The sequence below is a fragment of the Rattus rattus genome, chromosome 9, assembly GCF_011064425.1.
Source record: "Rattus rattus isolate New Zealand chromosome 9, Rrattus_CSIRO_v1, whole genome shotgun sequence".
NCBI classification, from domain to species: Eukaryota; Metazoa; Chordata; class Mammalia; order Rodentia; family Muridae; genus Rattus; species Rattus rattus.
Window position 1 is genome coordinate 3400268 of NC_046162.1, and position 21706 is coordinate 3421973.

Genomic DNA, 21706 nt, shown 5'->3' on the forward strand with positions numbered 1-21706 from the left:
ATAAATAATCTTTTTTTAAACAAAAAGCATTTCTATGTCTACATTGAAGAAAATAATTTCTGCTCATGAGTTTGGGTTTTTGGAACTCTTTGATTCCTGACCAAGAAACCTGAACAAATGCCATGAAAATAAAGTTAAAGCTGCTAATGGCAATTGTGGATGGAGCAAAGGATATTGCATTTGTAGTTTAAGGTCCCTATCTCTCAGAAGGAAGGCTCCTAGGTGCTGTCCTTAACCCCCCCCCCCATTGCAGAAGTCCCCTCAAGGTCTTTATTTATTTATTTTTTCTGGTTTTTTTTTCAGAGCTGGGGATCGAACCCAGGGCCTTGTGCTTCCTAGGCAAGCGCTCTACCACTGAGCTAAATCCCCAACCCCAAGGTCTTTATAATTTAGCTCTTTCACCCCCTATTTATAATTTCTCCCCCACCACACCCCCACAGCCCTCCTTAGCAGGCTGTTGCGTTTCCTCCAGGCTTCCTGATTCCCTTCCTGTCCCTGCAGGGCAGGGGTCCCGAGGAGCTGGAGGCCCGAGGGTCCTCTTCTGGTCCCAGGGCTTGGGGATACCTACCACCGTGGGCTAGCAGGAGGATGGACGTGGACTTGATCCCGAGAGCCTGGCCTGGCCGCAGCAGCAGCTCTACAAAATCAAGGCAAGCGTTGGGGCCCGGGTTTGGGAGTGGGGAGGAAGCCCAAGGCCAAGGCTATCCACTGCTCACTCAGTGGCCATGATTGGTTCTTCTAAATGATATGAGGCTGAATGGTCTGGGACATGGGCTGCTAGGGACTCTCCAGCCTGGAGGGCCCGGGACCTGGGGCTGCATCAGTTGGACAGATGTGGACAGGAAACCTGTCCTGGGATTTGAGTGGGGCTGTGTTGGCTTAGCACTGTATACCCCAGCCCCAATCCTGAGGCTCAGTGATGGGTCAATGAGAGGAATTTGGCAGGCTAGGTCACCCTAGTAGCTATAGTTCAAGTGGTTCCTTCTCTATACATAGTAATTCTGGGCCTCAGCACTGTGCTAAGTCCTCTCAAGAGACAGGTGGCAGGGTTAGGATCACTTCAAGCAGCTGGGTGGAAGATGGCCTGTGGGTTTAGAGTCCTAAGCCAATACTACTGCTTTTGCCTGGAAGCCATGATGGATAAGGGACCAGGCAACAAGGGAGAACAATGCCCAGAATAAAACATAATAGTGGCACTAGCAGCATGTAGATGTAGGCACTAAAAGCATGTAGATGGGCAAGTGCGGATGCAGCCAGGATAGATAACTGGAGAGGTTCTGAAAGAATTTGGGTACCAGGACTACTCTGGTCAAGGTGAAGCATTGGGTGGGTGTGTACTGAGCTTGGGTTGCAACCTCTTGTCTGTAAAATGGACTACCTGAGAGGTGTCCGATTGTGCTCCAGAGTCCCGATTTGACTGGTAGATGACATTCTTAAGTGCAGTAATTCCTTGTGTACACATCCATCTTCTTGGGGCGTGGCTGACCGAGGGTTGAGGCCTGTCAAGTAGAGAGCTGGGTATCCATGTTCCTGATACTGTGGCCTCGTGTACATAAGCCTGTGGTGGGGCATCATGGAGTTGGCTCGTTGCGTCTTCAGACTCAGCAAGAGCTGCTTTGGGGGACCGTATATCTGTTATGTGTGTGTTTGTGTGGAGAGGTCCGGTTACCCAGAGGCCGTTTCAGGGTAGCGTTTGCGACCAGACATAGGTGGTCTGCCTTCAGTGTACTGGCCTAGGGTTCGGTGATGGCCGAGGTTGTTGAGCGCGCTCAGGGCTGTTTCCCATGCCACCTTTCGGGACGAGCAGTAGTCGCGGCCCCATTGGGCATCCTCCGCGACTACGTTCAGGCGGCGCTCCTAGTTCACGCCCCGCCTCCACCACCGCAAGACACTGCTTGGCTCCCGTTTCCTTCCAATCTTGAGTACGCCGCAGCCCCGCCTCTCACTCAAGACCCTGCCCCTTACTCTTCTGGTCTTCACCCTCCCACCCCGCCCATGTTAGAAGCTCCGCCCCACACCGTGGTTCTGCTTTCTCACAGAGACCCAGCCTCCACAGCAGTCCCGCCCCACACCACGGCCCCGCCCCCGCACTTCCGGGCGGCGCCGGCGGGGGCGCTCGGGCCTGGGCTTCAGGGCTCTGGGCTCCCGGCTCAGGGAAGCGCTTGCGGCCGTTGCGGCCGGTGCCGCCGCCGCCGCAAGAGCCTGCCGGGGTCGGGCTGGAGCCTCCTTCCAGAGTGGGCTGGTGAGAGTGAACAGCGGGTCTTGGCGGCGCTCTGCGGCCTGCCTCGCGCCGCCTCCAGGCCACGGGTCGCCGAGCCGTCGCCGCCGCCGCGATGGGGGCCCCTCAGGGCCGCGCCCCCGCCGTGGCCCGCCCGCTGAGCCGCCGCTGAGCGCATGGGCCTCGCCGGGCCGGGAGCCAGGCCCCGGGCCGCGCCTCCACAGCCGCCGCGCCTGGTGGTGAGTAGTGGGAGCCGGCGGGCGCGCTCCTGTGGCGCGGAGGCCTGCTGCCCGGGGCTGCGGGAGTAGGCCGCGCTAGGCCGGCGTACGCGGACCCGGAAGAGAGGGGCGCGCGGGTTGCGGGCGGGAGGCGTGTCGGAGCGTGGCCCGCGCTGTGCGAGGTTGTGCCCGGTGTAGGGAGAACAGAGCTCCAAGCGGACGCTAAGCAGGAGAGGTGGCAGGTTCCGCAGTATGTGTAGAGGCGTGGGGACTGCCTGGTATGCTAGACATATTGGGGAGAAGGGCTTTGGGGGGGCGATGTGCTAGGGACGGGATGATAGTAGGGCATGAGGAGAGCAAAGGCCTGTGTGAACAGGACAAGGGAGTACGGAAAACCAAGGATTCTAAGAATGGTCTACAGTTAGGTGTGTGTCTGCTGAGCGTGGTATACTTGTTCATGGGTCGGGGACTGGTTTAGGATGTGGGTGAGTTGGTGCTGAGGAGCTGCTGGTGGTAGACTATGTTTGTGTCCTCCGAACTGGGTGTGTGTGTCCTTCCTTCACATCATCCTAATCCCTATGAAAAAGTAAAGTAGGGTCAAGTAAGAACAATCCAAGGAGGGCACTCTATGGTGTGGTTTGACTGGCCAAATACCCACTTGTTCTGGTGTCCATTGCCTTACTTATGCTCCCCCAAAACAAAACACCCCCCTCCCAACCGAAACCCAAAGTGCACATTTTTAGTTGGGCATAAAGAAAATAGAAAGAAAAAAAAAAAACCTAAGGATTTTTCTCAGCTCATCTTCAAGATAAACGTGTGCATTTTTCCCTTTTACTCTGACAAGTCCCTTTACTCACAGCCAGTTTGGAGAACATGGGAGTCTGACTTTACCTGAGAGAGGCAGTACTGGCTGATTTCAGTCTTAGAGCTTCACTTCAGGATCAAGAAAGTATATGAAGCACAGGGATTTTGTTTGCTTTTTCAGCAGTATTGACTTGTGCTACATCTTTTGGAGAAACAAAGTGGGTTATATTGTCCATTAAGACTTTATTTGAAGGGGTTGGGGATTTAGCTTAGTGGTAGAGCGCTTGCCTAGCAAGCGCAAGGCTCTGGGTTCAGTCCTCAGCTCCCCCCCCCCCAAAAAAAAAGACTTTATTTGATGGGTGACTGGATTAGATATGAAATGAGAACCCTGACCTTTCAAGAATTTAATCAATGGCTCATTAGTAAAATGCTAGTCATATTATTTTCACATTCAACCTAAATCATAAGCTTATACTCTAGTGTGTGTGTGTGTGTGTGTGTGTGTGTGTGTGTGTGTGTGTGTGTGTGTGTGTCAGACTTGTATATTACCTTTATGGAGTCACTTTATAAGTGTTGGTTGCAGGTTTGAGGCTGGATTTGGTGCTATGGGTTTTAGACTTATTGAATTATCATAGCTGCTTTTTGTGTGGTATTTCTGTGTGCCTTACCTGTTAGGTGTCCTCTGTGGGAGCCCAGGGATTATTGGAAATTGGGCTGTTTTAATGTTAGTTATTTGTGGGAATGTTGATGTTCAGGGACAGGTGGCAGGAGTGCAGGCCCCTCTTTCCTATGATGATATCTTAGATAAGAGCAAGGAGACATGATGGGCTGCTGTGGTGTTTCAGATGTCCAAGGTGCTTACCACATGTAGACAGAACTCCCAGAAAGTGACTAAGTTAAGGAGAGGTATAGGAGGTCTGTGAGCAGCAGGAGACCACAGTCATCGGGGCTGTGACCTTAAGAAACAGGCTGATCCTGCTGAGGCTGAGATTATAGCTTACCTAAGAAGTCATTAGTTGCAGAAATATCATAATTGTGACCCATCTTTTATTTGTACATGCCTCTTCCTTCTAGCCATTAGTAATCTAGTCATCAGCATTGTTAGCAGGTAAAGTGTGTATTGTGTGAGAATGAACAAAAGATGGATTTCATGGAAGTCAGGGCTCAGCACTGTAGAATGGTGACCAAGGACAGCATCTCCCTTTTTGGTTGTTGATGTGTATCATGTTTTTTGTTTTTGTTGTCTCTTGTACCCCAGACTGCCCTCCAACTCTGATGTAGCCAAGAATAACCTTGAATTCCTCATCCTTCTGCTTCTACCTCCACACTCTCATTTTATGCAGTATTGGGGATCTGGGGATGAATCCCAGGCCTCAAGCTTGCTAGGCAACACTCTGCCATCTGAGCTACATCCCCAGCCCATGACCTTGAACTCTTTCATTTGTTTTATTTTTGAGACAAGGTTTCTCTCTATAGTCCTGGCTGTTCTGGAACTCTGGCTGCTCTGTAGACCAGGTGGGCCTTGAACTCAGAGATTCACCTCTCTTAACCTCCCAAGTTCAGGGACCACCCACCATCTGGCTGACCCTGAACTCTCGATCGAGCCTTGAATTCTCCCTCATTTTTTCAAGTGCTGAGATGATAGATTTGTGTCAATACACTGACTTTATTTATTTATTGAGACGGGTTCTCATTTTATAACCCAGGCTAGCCTTGACTCAGGATGATCGTCTTCTTGCCTCAGTCTCCTGAGTGCTGAGAGTACAAGCATGAACCATGATGCCTGTCTTTTGTTTTTAGGATTCATTTTGTTCCGGTTACCTGACCCTGACATATGCCTCTCTAGTTCACTTTAGCTGGGACCAATTGGGGCTTTGTTGCTGTCTCCCCTTTGGATATGTTGAGATATATCAGATGTAGCAGAAAGGACCAGAGATCATAGCAGGGTCCTATCCAAATTTGAACAAATTTGCTCCCTTTTGCACACCCCACACGGCAACAAAGGTATAGGTGGTACAGTTTTCACTTGGCGGAGCTAAATCACATTTCTTGTATGCTTCTTTATTGAAAAAGCATACTTGTATTTGTAACTGATTTTTTTTTTCTGTACCTTTTCTGTCTTTCCAAAGTCACCATATGCTATCAGAAGGGAATCTTCTTGTAAGAGAGAAATTAGCAGCCAAGTACAGCTTTCTGAATCTCTAAAGTTATCTGTGTAGACAATGCATAGATGCCTCTGAGTGTGGACTGTGTCCTTCCATCACTGGTCCAAGGTGTGCAAGGTAGCCAGCCTATGATCACTTGATCTCTTACTTGTTGAGAGCTGGAAGGACATCTTGCTGTGTGGTTGCTCATAAGGCATGCCAAGTATGAAAAATAATAGAATAGACAGAAAATAGAGACTCTGTTAAACTTGCCCTATGCCTGTCTACCTGAGGATCTGTAGTGTGCCTTTCTTTGTTTCTGAGTGTCACTAGGGCAAGTGTGGTGATTGTCTTCATGGATGAGGGACCAACTTACTGATGTGATGCTGGTGACTGGGGACAGAGGCACCTTTTTCTAGCTTTCTTGTCCTCTTGACATTCATTTCTTTAGCCAGGATGGGTGATCTTCAGGCCTTACCACTGAAGGCATCCTTTGAAGGAGAGATGTCCCCCATGATCCAGGCTTTCACTTAGTGTGAGAGGCAGTCTTGTAAAAGTTCCAGAAATTGCCTTAATGATAGAGCAAAAATTGTGGCCAAAATATGTCTCTGCTGGAAGTCTGCACTGAGTCTCTGCTCCAAGTGGGAGTGGGAGGGCATCCCTGCACATCTCAAGAGAACCTCTGGTGTTTCCATGGACCACCTTTCCTAATCCTTGTCCTCTTAATGGTTTTAACAGGAGAGATTGATTCCCTTGGGAGCTGTAAGTACTGAGGTATTAGGGTGCAGCGCTCATTGTTCACTGATGCAGAGTCCCAAAATGAATGTCCAGGAGCAGGGTTTCCCCTTGGACCTCGGAGCAAGTTTCACTGAAGATGCCCCCCGGCCCCCAGTGCCTGGAGAAGAGGGAGAACTGGTATCCACTGATTCGAGGCCTGTCAACCACAGTTTCTGCTCTGGGAAAGGTACCAGCATTAAAAGTGAGACCTCAACAGCCACCCCAAGACGTTCAGATCTGGATCTGGGATATGAGCCTGAGGGCAGTGCCTCCCCCACCCCACCATACTTGAGGTGGGCTGAGTCACTGCATTCCTTACTGGATGACCAAGATGGGATCAGCCTGTTCAGGACTTTCCTGAAGCAGGAGGGCTGTGCTGACCTGCTGGACTTCTGGTTTGCCTGCAGTGGCTTCAGAAAGCTTGAGCCTTGTGACTCAAATGAGGAAAAGAGGCTGAAGCTAGCAAGAGCCATCTACCGAAAGTACATCCTGGATAGCAATGGCATTGTGTCCAGACAAACCAAGCCAGCCACTAAGAGCTTCATAAAGGACTGTGTCATGAAGCAGCAGATCGATCCTGCCATGTTTGACCAGGCACAGACAGAAATCCAGTCCACCATGGAGGAGAATACCTACCCTTCCTTCCTTAAGTCTGACATTTATTTGGAGTACACAAGGACAGGCTCAGAAAGTCCAAAGGTCTGCAGTGACCAGAGCTCAGGGTCCGGGACAGGGAAGGGCATGTCTGGATACTTGCCCACTTTGAATGAAGATGAAGAATGGAAATGTGACCAAGATGCAGATGAGGATGATGGCCGAGACTCTGTCCCCCCCAGCAGGCTCACCCAGAAGCTGCTATTGGAGACTGCTGCCCCGAGGGCCCCCTCAAGTAGACGGTACAACGAAGGCAGAGAGCTCAGGTGAGTTCGGCACAGGGTGTCCATTTTCTCTACACAGCTCAGAGACCTGGCAAAGGAGCGAGGGAAAGGTGTTGGTAACAGGTGGCCTTGTTTTTAACCCCAGCTGAGATCTCTGCTGCTGCTGCTGCTGCTGCTGCTGCTGAATTATAGTTTTATTTCCTACTTAGATACTTCATACTTGTTATTAGATACCTTCTTATATTTTGTGGCATTGAGAACGCAACAAACAAGACTTGCCAGGTGTAATCCCACCCACTTGGGAAGCTGAGGTAGGAGAATCGAAAAATTGTGTGTCATTCTGGGCAACTTGTAGAGATTCAAAATGAAAAAGGGTAAAGGCTTAGGAGAGTTCTTGCATAGCATGGAGGAAACTCTTGAGTTCCCTCTTTAGTAACACGTGTACTACTAAATATAGGGCTTTGTGAATTATAAACATATGGCTTGTGAATTACTAGAAGCGTGAGAATTCTTAGAAGCTATAATGGTTTGGTTTGGTTTTTTTTTAAAGATTTATTTATTCATTATATATAAGTACACTGTAGTTATCTTCAAACACACCAGAAAAGGGCATTAGATCTCATTACAGATGGTTGTGAGTCACCATGTGGTTGCTGGGATTTGAACTCAGAACCTCTGGAAGAGCAATCAGTGCTCTTAACCACTGAGCTATCTCTCTAGCCCAGAAGTCATAATGTTTAAACTTTACCATTGAGCACAAAATTCATGTCTTCTTGCATAGAAGGATCTTAACCCTTAATAATGAGAGGGAAATACATTCAAATACATAGATAATTATAATTACTTTATTTTTATTTTAGATTCATTTAGTTTTTTATGGGGATGAGTGTTTTGTATGTATGTATGTGCATATGTATGTGCACCATGTATGTGCCTGCTGCCCACAGAAGTCAGAAGGGGGTGTCAGATCCCCTGAGACTGGAGTTAACAGATGGTTGTGAGCCACCACATAGGTGCTGGGAATCAACTCATGCCCTCTATAAGAACAACAAATACTTTTAACTTTTCTTTTTCTTTTTCTTTTTTTTTTTCAGAGCTGGGGACCGAACTCAGGGCCTTGCGCTTGCTAGGCAAGTGCTCTACCACTGAGCTAAATCCCCAACCCCCATACTTTTAACTTTTAACCCATCATTCTACTCCCTCCCACATCTTGCTAATAATTTTTTAGTCAGTACTTTGGATTCTTTCTGGAGGATGAGACAGTAGTGGGGCAGTTTAGTCTGTGTAGACAGTTGTTGGAGGGTTCAGAAACTCCTGATGGCTGTGCTTGGATTTCTAGAATTGGACCTTTTCCCTCCATGGCGTGATCTGCTGAAGGGAGTTCTGATTGTGTGTTCTGATGTATGCAACTTGAGCAGCATGGCGGTGCTCTCCAGAAGAGAGCATAGCTTTGAAACTTGTTTCTTCATCTTTCTCTATAAAAAAAGTTTTTTTAACACTTATTTGTGGTGCGTGTGTGTTTGTGTGTGTGTCCATCCACCTTATATGTAGATGGGGGAGGCACTGACTTCAGGCTCAGGTGGCTAATATGTGGTAAGAGAAACTCCTTATACGGGGCATTTTTAATCCTGTGTGTTCTGTGGATTGAATGTGGTCATTAGGCTTGGTGACAGACCCCTTTCCCTGCTGAACTGTCTTATCAGACCAAGCGTTACTGTTTTTTAAATTCAGAATCATTGTGGTTACAGGAGGCTGGATTGGCTGGATTGGTACTTACTGCACTTGTGAGCAGAGTTTGCGTTTTTTTGCTTATTTCCCTAGAACTGATGATTAGATACCGAATTTACTATTGTTCCCAGCCTGAAAACCATTTCCAGACGTTGAGGTAATTGTTGTTTAGAACCAGGACTGAGCTGGGTGTGGTGGCTCAGGGATTAAGTCAAGTGGGTTCTCAAGAAAGGAGGTTCATTGAATTCTGAAGAAAAGCAGTAGTCAGATGTGTTGGCACACACCTTTAATCCTAACACTCAGGGAAGCAGAGGCAGGGGGATCTCTTGAGTTTACTGAGCTAGTTGCAGGACAGCCAGGGCTACACAAGAAGTCCTGGGGTGTTGGGGGCGGTTTGTACATGGACACAGACCAGGGCTCTTCTTTAAGTTTACTGTGAACACAAAGAAATTAAAATTGGTCACTTACAAAGCCACAGAATTAACACTTCTTTAGTTCAAGAGACACAGTTCAATATGTACTGTTTTTATTCATTGTCATTAGCCAAGTGCTATTTACTTAGCACGATTTTTTTTTTTTTTTTTTTTTTGGTTCTTTTTTTCGAGCTGGGATCGAACCCAGGGCCTTGCGCCTTCCCTAGGCAAGCGCTCTACCTCTGAGCTAAATCCCCAACCCCACTTAGCAAGATTTTAAAGGACAATTTGTTTTGTTTTGGAGACAAGTTCTTATTCATCCCAGGTAGGCCTCAAAAATTCCCTATGTAACTGAGAATGACTTGAGCTTCTCCTGCCTCAACCTCTAGAATCCTGGGGTCACAGGCATGTGCCAACAGTTTACGCAGTGCTGAAGATTAAACTGGAAGCCGTGGATGTTGACAGACATGTGATCAATTGAACTACATTCTCAGTGTGTTCAGTTTTTGAAACAAGGTCTTTTAGAGCCCTTTAATGTGCTGTATAGCTGAGGATGACCTTGAATTACTTCTGTGCTGAGGTTACAGGCAGGTTCCATCACACCTCATTTCCAACATGTCTTTTGTTGGTATTTTTTCATGTTTTTGTTTTCAATGTTAGTGATTTTATTTAAGACCTCATGCATTAGAGGCAAGTGCTTACCAGTAATTTACACCCCCCACCAACTTTCATATTTGAATACATTCTGCCTTTCATGCAGTGGGCTATAATTAGGAAGCACTAGATTGGGAATAAGAAAATCCAGTCTAGGGGGTTGGGGATTTAGCTCAGTGGTAGAGCGCTTGCCTAGCAAGTGCAAGGCCCTGGGTTCGGTCCCCAACTCCAAAAAAAAAAGAACGAAACAAAAAAAAGAAAGAAAAGAAAATCCAGTCTACTGGGATTAATTTTTGACTTAGTTGGCTAGTGTTTCATGTGCTTTGATCAGAAATTCAACACTTTTCTTTTTCTTCTTCTTCCTCTTCTTCCTCTTCCTCCTCTTCCTCCTTTCCCTCCTCTTCCTCTTCCTTTTTTGTTTTTGAGACAAGGTCTCACTATTTAGCTCTGGCAAATTTAGTACTCTTTGTAGACCAGGTAGGTCTCAAACCCTCAGAGATTCCTCTTCTGCTTTTGCCTCATGACTGCTAGGACTAAAGTTCGTGTGCCACATCTGACTAGCACTTTTCTTTATAGTTTAATGAACCTGCTTTTTTTTGACAACCCACTTGGGGTCCCTTGTGGAGGTGGCTACCTCTGTGAACATATGCTCTTAACTACCCTTGATTACAAGACTTTCCCACACCAGTGAAGGAAGGCTCTTCACTGGCTCATAGTAGGGAACAATTTTGCTGCTATGTCCTGCCAGTCCTTGAATGCTTAGAGCATTCTGAACTTGTGGGTCGTGACCCCTTTGGGGGTTGTCAAGTGACCTCTTCATAGGGGTCACCTAAGACCATTGAAAAATACAGCTATTTGCATTACGATTCATAATAGTAGCAAGATTACAGTTATGAAGGAGCAGCAAATATAATTTTATGGTTGGAGCCAATACAGCATGAGGTTGCAGGTTAGGATGATTGAGATCCACGGACTTAGAGCCTGATTATGTGCTGTTACACTTAAGCCAAGTAGGGCCATCCAGTAAGGAAAGTGGGGAACTTTACCCAGACAGCATGACTGTTCCCCAGTAGTGGTACAGGTAATGGGGGAGGGTCCTCTAAAAGAAGATTGGGGCTGATAGGAATTGGGAAAAGAAAAGTTGATACAGAATAGATGACTAGCAAGTGTTCACTAGGAAGGAGGCCCTGGAACTAAATCTTCCTGGGTGTTAGCTTTACAGTGAATGGCATGTTAATAAGATGCAAGGAGCCAGATGAGGTATAGATGGTATCAACAGACTTGGGCCACTCGCCCCCTTGCTTGGTGTCTCTGTGGTTTGGTGCTCTGCTCTGCTCTGCTCTTGTTGGTGGCTATTCTGCCTTGGCAGGAGTTGCCATTGCTGTCCTCTTGTGCTACTGCATATACATGGTGATTTTCATATAGATGATTTGAGGATACTGTCAAATCTGTGATAGTCTCACATGAAAACAAGACACACAATACTCTTGAATTCATTATGCTCATGCAGCATCTTTTCATGTATCTCCCCCCACACACACCGTTTTTTTTGTCTTGTTTGGTGTTTTGAGACAGGTGTTTCTTTGTGTAACCTTAGCTATTCTAGAACTAACTGTAGAGATCAGGCTGACCTTGAACTCACAGAAATCTGCCTAGCTTTGTCTCCAGAGTGCTGGGATCAAAGTACGTGCAATCACTAACCGGCTGTTTTGATCATTTTGAAGACATGGTCTAGAACTTGCCACTTAGCAAAGGCTGATCTTGAACTTCTTTCTCTTCTGTCTCTTAAGTCCCAAACCTTGAGATTTTAGGTATACGCCACCATATCTGATCTCTTTTTTGTTATTTTGTTGCTTTTTGAAGTTTTAAGATGTAGCCAGGTGGTGGTAGCACTGGGCAGTGGAAACAGAGATAGGTGGATCCCTAAGTACAAGGCCAGCCTGGTCTACAGAGTGGGTTCCAGGATAGCCAAGGCTGCACAGAAACCCTGTCTTAAATCCCGAAAAGGGCTGGAGAGATGGCTCAGTGGTTAAGAGCACTGATTGTTCTTCCAGAGGTTCTGAGTTCAATTTCCAACAACCGGGGTTGGGGATTTAGCCAAGTGGTAGAGCCCCTGGGTTCGGCCCCCCCCCCCCAAAAAAAAAAAAAAAAAAAAAAAAAAAATTTCCAGCAACCACATGGTGGCTCACAACCATCTGTAATGGGATGCGATGTCCTCTTCTGGAATGTCTGAAGTCAGCTACAGTGTACTCACATACAATGAATAAATAACTTTTGTAAAAATAAAGCCCTGAAAAATTCTTTTTAAAGGTTTATTTGTTCATTTGTGAGTATGGGCACAGTGCCTACAAAGCCAGAAGAGGGAATTAGAAACTCCGGAGATGGTTACAGGAAGTTCTATGAACCACCTTACTTGGGTGCTAGGGACTGAACTTCAGTTATGGGCTCTGAACTGTAGAATTATCTTCCCAGACACTTTTACTTTTTTGTTTTTTAAAGATTTATTTCACGTATGTGGGTGCACTGTTGCTATCTTCAGACACACCAGAAGAGGGCATCAGATCCCCATTACAGATGGTTGTGAGCCACCATGTGGTTGCTGGGATTTGAACTCAGGACCTCTGAAAGAGTCGTCAGTGCTCTTAACTGCTGAGCCATCTCTCCAGCCCAACTTTTTACTTTATGTCTTCTTTCCTTCCTCCCTCCCTTTCACAGGACTCACCTTGTATGCCTGGCCAACTTGGAACTTACTAGGTAAACCAGGTTGAACTCACAGAAATCCATTTGGTTCTTCCCCAGTCCTAGGATTAAAGGTGTGTGTCACCACATTGGATCCCTTTTTACTTCTTAGCTCACACTGGTCTTGAACTCAGCAGTCCTATCTCAGTTTCCCGAGTACTGGGATTATAAGAGAGCCTCCATACCCACTTATTACCCGCAGTTTGTCTTTTTTCAAATTTTATTTATGTGTCTCTGTGTTTGTATATATGTGCATGTTCTCTCCTTCCACTATGTGACTCCTGAGGTTTGAACTCAGATTGGCAGGCTTGGCAGCTAAGCTAGTTCCATTACCCACTGATCTAGTTCTCCAAGGTTTGAATGGCATAGATGATGGGGTTTTTGTTGTTATTTTCAGTCTTAGATTTTATTATCTTATTTTTCATGTTTGTATGGGCATTACAGATGGTTGTGTTTGAATGTGTACTACATGTAGGAAGGTACACTTGGAAGCCAGAGTGCTGGATTCCCTGGAACTAGGATAATAATTACTTGTGAGCTTGATGTACCTGCTCTGTAGCCCCAGAGTTTTAACAGGTGTGAGTTAGCAGGGTCCTGGCAGTTTCCTGAATGGCTTGGCACTCAGGTCCGGGGATTATGATAACTGGCAGACTTGGGTTTTACTCTCTTTGGTAAGTGATCCTGGCTCATAAGTGTCATTTGATTTTGGTTGGGTTTTTTTGGCAAGTCTTGATGATCAGGTTTAAAGTAAACTTCTGAAATGATCTCTTCTTACATTTATGTTTGCTATTATCATTCTTGCTAGCTGTGTCCGTCTCTGTACATAGAGTCTCCTGGCTCTTTTCCTAATGTCTTTTTGAGGCCAACACTCCTGGTCAGACTTGGTTGCTGCTGCCATTGACATGGAGTGGACTTCAGATGGTGTTGACAACAGGAACAGTATAGTGGCTTGGCTGGGTTCCTGCCACACAGCTCTCTCCACTCAGAAAACAAGAGGATCTTTTAGACATGGTAACTGGTCCTTGCTCTCTTGCTAGAGGAACTAACTATTAGGCCTACCTGTTAATGTACTGAGTGTTTCTGATGATGGCTTAAGTAAACAACAAAAAGAGAAAGAAAAAAAAAAATTTTTTTTTTTTTTTTGATTCTTTTTTTCGGAGATGAGGACCGAACCCAGGGCCTTGCGCTTCCTAGGCAAGCGCTCTACCACTGAGCTAAATCCCCAACCCCGAAAATTATTTTTTTTTGGAGACAGTTTCTCTGTATATCTTTGGCAGTCCTGTTTACTGTTGAAGGCCAGCTTTGACAACCAAAAGTTTAAACTGATTGGGGTTGTTGCTAACAACAACTGATGGGGTGGGGGTGGGGTCAGCCCTGGTAGTGCTGCCATGGGAGCAAAAGCTAATTATCTGGGGCTGATAATCTCTGTGGCTGGCAAGAAACTCAGAATTCTTTAAACTCTAGGGATGGCAAGAAAGAAAAGAGAGAAAATTCATACACTCATACACACAAACTTAGTGGCTGAAGCGTATCAGGCTCCTACAAGCAAGCTCCAGTAATCAAGCTCCAGCAACTTTATACATACATACATGCATGCATGCAGACAGATACACATTCATACCTTGAGTGAATAGAGCAGAGCTCTAGCGAAAGCTCTAACCATTTTATATACATACACACAGTTGATGGACAGAGCAAAAGTCTAATGAGCAAGCTCGAACTATTTACATATACACATATATACATACATATATATCTCATACACATTTGATGGATAGAGCAAAATTCTAGTGAGCTAGTTCTAACCATTTTACATATGTACACAGTTGGTAGGTAGAGCTCTAATGAGAAAGCTCTAACAATTTATTTTTTCTCTTAGCTTTTTTTATACCCCCGAGACTAAGTTCTTTATGTAAAAGGAAGAATTACCTCATTAAAAAGCAGATAAAATACAAAAGAAAAACAGATAAAATGTTATACAAGAGGGGGTTACAGCAGGATTGTTAAAGTGCAAAGCAGTAGTTTTATCTATCATTCGATAAGCTCAGTAAAGCAATAGTTTTATCTATTTTCTACTTCACAAATTCATTATAAGTTTAAAGCAATAGTTTTTATGTCATAGATTAACAAAATTTTACCAAGAAACAAGTCATCTGTCTTATTTTTGAAGTCTAGCTAGTTATCCATTCCCTGTTCGTACACTCATAATAGAGTTACCCACTCCTTCTCTAAGACCTTACTTACCCTGATGCACACCTGTGGCCTCATCCCTGGACCTGACCTAGAATGAATGTTTTCCTTGATCATTAGTTTGTTCCAAGCCTGATTTTCTTTATAGTGAAATGTATGTTTGTAACTCATGAAAATTACTGTATTCCTTTTCTATGAGGAGGAGCACATTCGGGGTTGGGGATTTGGCTCAGCGGTAGAGCACTTGCCTAGGAAGGGCAAGGTCCTGGGTTTAATCCCCCCCCCCGGAAAAAAAAAAAAAAAAAAAAAAAAAAGAAAGGAGGAGCACATTCTATTCTTGATTCTAACATCTTTCTGGCAAAACAACTTAAACCATCTCCTTAAACTTTCTATCGATTATTTTATCTCCCTAAAACTATTTAAATCAAATCAAGAATACTATAAAATCATTAATTCATTTAAACAATAAATTTTATAATATTGTTCATCTTGGGGAGTTCATCTTGGGGCTGGAGAGATGGCTCAGCAGTTAGAGCACTGACTGCTTTTGCAGAGGTCCTGAGTTCAATTCCCAGCAACCACATGGTGGCTCACAACCTCTATAATGAATATATGCAGGCAGAACACTGTGTATATAATAAATAAATCTTATAATAAAACAGAGTTCACTTGACGTTGATTTACTGGAAATTTGCTCAACAGAATAGGCTAACATCCAGGAAACAATCATAACAGAGTATAGGCAGAAAAGGTCTTTCTTTGTGCAGTCACACCATGTCAGAACAATGAGGAATACAGCCATGACACACATAAGAAGCAGATCAGCAGAAAGAAACAATCCTGGGACAAAGGCCCTGAGGTGGTGCCTTTCCAGGGTTAACCCATCGCAGCCATGCAAAACAGTGGGCCATCCCCAGGAGGCTCACTTGTCTATTGCAGCTCTTCCTGTATGGCGTCTGCCAGTAGACCAGGCTGACCTTGGACTCCTAGAGATCGACTTGCCTCTACCTCCCAAGTGATGGGAGGGTATGTCTATATCAACCAGTAGAAAAAAGAAATTGAAAGAGGAAGCACCCAGTAGGTGCTTAACTCTGAAGGTTAACTTTGGATCATGATTTGAGGGAGTCAGAGGCTCCAAAGAGAACATCTGGTCTCACTTGATCTTATCCAAAAGGCCAGGAAGGTGTGGGAGAACATCTATCTAGTTTCAGAGGAGGGTGTGGTCTACTGAGCCTGCATTTGAAGACTTAGACTGACTTGACCTATCTCTTCATGGCCATTTGTGACTAAAAATTCATCATTTAGTCTGACTTCCTTGTAGTCCTCTTGGTACTCTTGCTATTGCCTTGGACATGGGGCTAAGGAAAGCTAGTCCCTGTTGCTGGCCTACCATTTTTCAGATGTCTAGTTGGTTCTATGGAGTGAATTCTTTTTTTTTTTTTTTAAAGATCTATTTATTTTATGTGTGTGAGTACACCGTCGCTCTCTTCGGACACACCAGAAGTGGACATCATATCCCATTACAGATTGTTGTGAGCCATCATATTGTTGCTGGGAATTGAACTCAGGACCTCTGGAAGAGCAGTCATTGCTCTTAACCACTGAGCCATCTCTCCAGCCCAGAGTGAATTCTTACTACATGACCTCAGAATGAGGAACCTCCTAGACTGTCTTAACATACAAATTTGGATTCTGGGGAGGAAACTTGAGATATCTCACTCTTGGTGTCTGGGTGGCTCCTTGGCTCTTTTAAAACTTATTTCTCTCCCATTACTATTAAGGAATGTCTGGCACAGAAGCCAGTGGGTAGCCCTGGTTTTACTTAACTAGCGGATGTCCACTTTCCCTATGTGAACGAGATCCAAAAAGTTTTTTTTTCAATAGTTTATTTAATCGTATGTGCATTGGTGTGAGGTTGTCAGTTTCCCTGAAATAGACAGTTATGAACTGCCATGTGGTTGCTGGGAATTGAACCTGGGTCCTCTGGAAGAGCAGCTAGTGCTTATAACCTCTGAGCCTTCTCTTTAGCTCCCAAATTCAAAAAGTTTTAAAAACAAAACATTGTCTTATGTAGCCCAGATTGTCCTCAAACCTGTTCTATAGCTGAGGATAACTTTAAACTCCTGGTTTTCCTGCCTCTACCTCCTAAGTACTGGGATTACAGGTGTAAATCCTCACATACAGCTTGAGAAATTTAAAAGGTTATTTTTAAGTGTGCGTATACGTGCACACATGCACATTTGTAAGTACACATATACACACAAGTCCAGGGACCCACTGAAGCCAGAGACATAGATTCCTGAGAGAGATGGAATTATAAGCTGTTGAGGTGCCCAACATGGATGGTGAGAATCAAACTTTGATCTTCCATAAGAGCAATACATTCTATTAACTGCTGAGCTATCCTTCCCCTTCTCCAGATTTTGTATGTTATTATTATGTGTGTAGATGCACACATACCTTGGTGTGTGTGGATATCAGAGAACAACTTTGTGGAGTCCATTCTTTCAGCTTTGTGTAGTGTCTTAGGGTTTTATTGCCGTGAACAAATACCATGACCAAGGCAACTTTTATAAAGGAAAACATTTAATTGGGGCTAGCTTACAGTTTCAGAGGTTCAGTTTATTATCATCATAGTGGGAAGCATGGCAGTGTGCCGGCTGACATGGTGCTAGAGAACAAGCTGAGAGTTCATCTTAATCCCAAGGCAGGAGAAAGAGGTTATCTTCTGCTGCCAGCCAGAAGGAGGGTCTGGTTCCACACTGGGCAGGAGCATAAAGCCCACCCCAACTGTGATACACCTCTTCCAACAAGACCACACCTACTCCAAAAGACCACACCTCCTAGTAGTGCTATTCCAGGTGAGCCAAGCATTCAAACACATGAGGCTATGGCGCCAAGCTATTCAAACCACCACCTGTGGATCCCAGGGATTGAACTCAGATTGCCAGACTTGTTCAACAAGAACTTTTACTCATTGAGTCACCTCATCAGCCCTCAAGAAATATTGTGAATATCTAGTGGAAAATGCAAAAATTATTTCTTTTTTTTTTTTTAAAGATTTATTTATTATATATAAGCACATTGTAGCTGTCTTCAGACACACCAGAAGAGGGCATCGGATCCCATTACAGATGGTTGTGAGCCACCATGTGGTTGCTGGGATTTGAACTCAGGACCTTTGGTAAAGCAGTCAGTGCTCCTAACCACTGAGCCACCTCTCCAGCCTGCAAAAATTATTTAACTAAGTACGTAGAACTACCTTTTCCCTTTAAGTTGTTTTGAAGTGCTCACACCTTTAATCCCACTGATGGCAAAAGAATCTCTGTGAGTTCAAGCCCAGCCTAGTTTGCTTAGAGAGATCCTGTCTGTCTTTTTGTTTCGTTTTGTTTTCGAGACATGGATTCTCTGTATAACAAAGCCCTGACTATCCTGGAACTGGAGCTCTGTAGACCCTGATGTCCTCAAAGTCTCAGAGATCTTGCCTGTCTCTGACTCCTGAGTGCTGGGATTAAAGGTGTGGGCCATCATGCCCTGGATGAGAGAGCCTGTTTTAAAAGTAAGAAGAGAGAGAAAGTCAGTTTTGTTTGGGGCTGGTGAGATGATTCAGTAGTTAAAAGATCCTGCCTCTGAGCCTGAGGATCTGAGGTCTGAGTTCCATCCCTAGGATCTGCTTAGTGAAAAGAGAGAAATGACTTTCACATGTTCTCTGATATGTACAAACACACCATGACACCCCCCCCCACATGTACACATCTCTACAAATACATTAATATGCAAGAGTTAGGTTCATAGTGACTTTAGAAACCCCAGTTTAAGCCTGGTTTGGTGGCACATGCCTTTGGTCTATCCTAGCACTAAAGGGAGGCAGAGGCAGGGAGATCAGTGTTGTGGTAACTATTAATAAAGGAATCTAATACCATCTGCCTTAGTGCCGGCTCGGGTGGGCCACATGGCATCTGCTGGGTATTTTCATCTCAAAGAACAAAGCATCAACCCAACTCACCATCTCATGCTGCCGCCAGTTACTCTCTGAGCCTGCCAGGCCGCTGCCATGCCAGTTCCTCACAGAGTCTCTGCCTATTTCATGGCTTTCTTGCTGTGGACTCTGATCACATTCCCAGCATTCACCTCCTGTGGTATAGTAACAATTCCCAGTATCCCGTTAAATCAAAACTCAATAAGCTTGTAATTTAGCAATCATATTTATATCTTAAATTCTCTTTTCTTTTCTTTTCTTTTTTTTTTCCGGAGCTGGGAACCGAACCCAGGGCCTTCCGCTTGCTAGGCAAGCGCTCTACCACTGAGCTAAATCCCCAACCCCATATCTTAAATTCTCAATCCACAAAACGTCCACATAATAAACTCACAACCAATTGATAATGATATAAACTGCCCACCTAGATAAGACAAATTGTCTTATAAAAATCTATCCCTTAAGAAATATTCATAACTACTTGTAGCCATTTAAGGCCATACAGATCTCGATAGTCCTTCTCTGCCTTCTCTTGGTTCTTCCTTTTCCTCTCCTACCTTAGAAAAACTCTGTCCCTGCCTTACTTTTTCATAGACCGTGCCTTATCTTGTGCTTGCCCTCACTAGCATATAGATATCAACTACAGATCTGCATGAGTTTGAGGGCAGCCTAGTCTACGAAGCAAGTTCTAAAACAGCCAGGCCTACACAGAGAAATTCTATATCAAAACAAAAAGAAACAAAGAAGGAAAGAAAAGAAAAAGAAACCCTAGCTTAATAAGTTCACAGGCTTTATTTTGTGAAATTGACTACCTTCCTACTGTGCTTTTTATGTTTTTTATGTATTCTGCAGAATAAGGATGTTGTAGAGAAGCCATAGATAATATGTGGGAAGTACAGAGATTCTTACCAGATGACTGTTTACCTCTACTTGGGCATTGAGCCTCCTGAACAAAGTTTATGTTTAGATGCTGGTAGAATTAACATCTGAGTTTGCAAAGGTAGGATGGTGCATGACACATTGAGGGTTCTAACACTAGATCTTCCTTCCTCTGCCCCAACTTGGTTTTTGCAGCAGCCCAACTCTGCTTAGCCACCCACATCAGTTTAGCTGCAGCTTTGATCCTACCACGTGAGCTACCACATGAGTGCAGGGGATTGAACCCAGGTCATCTGGAAGAGTTCTCTGTGCCATCTCTCCAGCCCCATTAGAGCAAATCTTAAATATACTATCCCTTGTGCCAGTGCTGCAGAGATTTCTTATGAACCCCAATGTACCCACCGTACTATCCGTACATGCCTGTCAATAGTCATGCAGAATTCCACAGTCTGACAGAACTCCACAGCATCCATGAAATACAATGGGTAGGGGTTGGACAAAGAAATTGAGATTAGCTCCAGTCTTGAGCTCCCAGGCCATGAGATGCTGGTACCTGATACTACTGGTTCGCTGGGTTTATGAATGGGAAGCACTTACAGGCAACACAAGACTGAACACTTTAATCCCAGAACTTGGGGCAGAGACAGAAAGATCTCTCTTGAGTTTGAGGCTAACCTGACCTACACAGTGACTTCCAGGACAGCAAAGGCTATTAAGAGAGACTGTCTCAACAACAACAAAAAACACAAACCACAACAAAAAAAATGGGATAGCTTAATATTTTTTAAAAAGATGCATTTGTTGTGTTGGAGAGATAGCTCAGTGGTTAAGAGCACTGATTGCTCTTCCAGAGGTCCTGAGTTCAAATCCCAGCAACCACATGGTGGCTCACAACCATCTGTAATGGGATCTGATGCCCTCTTCTGATGTATCTGAAGACAACGACAGTGTACGCATATACATAAAATACTTTTTTTAAAAAAATGCATTTGTTTTTTGTTTTGTGTGCTTTTTTTTTTTTTTTAAAGATTTATTATATATAAGTATACTGTAGCTTACAACCTCTGTAACTCCAGTTCCAGGCAGGGCATCCAGTTCTCTTTTCTGGTCTTCATGGTCACCAGGCTCACAACTAATACACAAACATATATGCAGGTAAAACACTCATACACATAAAATAGAAAGAAAACATTGACATTATGTTCTCGGAAAAAATACAAACAGAATGTTACAAATTTATGTAGCAATAACTACTTCATATTATACAAAAGGTACGTTAATCAAGATAGTACAGCCTTTAGGTTCTAAACTAAAGGATTTTTTTAGTTTTCCGCAGAATCCTTAAAGCTTGTGACACTTAAATTTGCTAGCCTTTCCCTTGGGAGATAAACTATATTTCAGCAATGATAACAAAGACTAACAGACTCGTTGTTTATTATGAATCACTAAAACTGTGTTCAACCATGGCTAAAATGTCTCATGTTCTTGTTCTGTTGATTAAGCTGTACTTCCCAGCTATTGGCTGGACTATTTATATTTGGTTCATCTATTAAGAGACCGAATTGAGATTAAGATAGAAGATAGTTATGTTGAAGTCCATCAACTCTGAAGAATTTCTAAACATGCTACCATGGTTATATACAACCTGATGAAATACTTTGGATAAAAGCCTAATAGTTGTTTATTTGAATGTTCTTTAGAAAATTCTATTGGAAGGTGCTGACTTAGAGAGTTTCCTTTCTGTTCCAAGTATAATTGGGCTCCACTGAGTAATATTTTCAGTTAGGGTGCCATTGACCCCTGCTCCCCTCCCCCCGAGGTGGGTTCTCTTGAAATTGCTTGAAGTCCCTTTATTCAGACTAGGGTTGGCATGCTATATAATTTTCTTCATGGTCAGTCTGAAGTAGGTCCTCTGTGTTTGCATTTCTGTTCCCCAGTGGTCAAATCACTTTTTGAGATTTATTTATCTATGTGAGTACACTGTCGCTGTCTTCAGACAAAACCAAAAAAGGGCATCAGATCCTGTTACAGATGGTTTCAAGCCACCATTTGGTTGCTGGGAATTGAACTCAGGACCTCTGGAAAAGT

The 21706-nt window shown here is 44.3% G+C and overlaps 1 protein-coding gene across 3 annotated transcripts in view; it reads left to right on the forward strand.

Moving 5' to 3' along the window:
• The first annotated feature begins 555 nt into the window (after positions 1-555).
• The window catches only part of Axin1 (axin 1), a 55150-nt gene continuing 33999 nt past the window's right edge, over positions 556-21706 (forward strand). For 2 of the 3 annotated variants that reach the window (XM_032914465.1, XM_032914466.1), the window contains exons 1-2: positions 2092-2454; positions 6123-7081. In XM_032914465.1, coding sequence (XP_032770356.1) covers positions 2395-2454; positions 6123-7081 — 1019 coding nt within the window. In that variant the 5' untranslated portion in view covers positions 2092-2394. Of the gene's footprint in view, positions 651-2091; positions 2455-6122; positions 7082-21706 lie in introns of those variants that run through there. The other variant, XM_032914467.1, reaches the window with a different exon arrangement.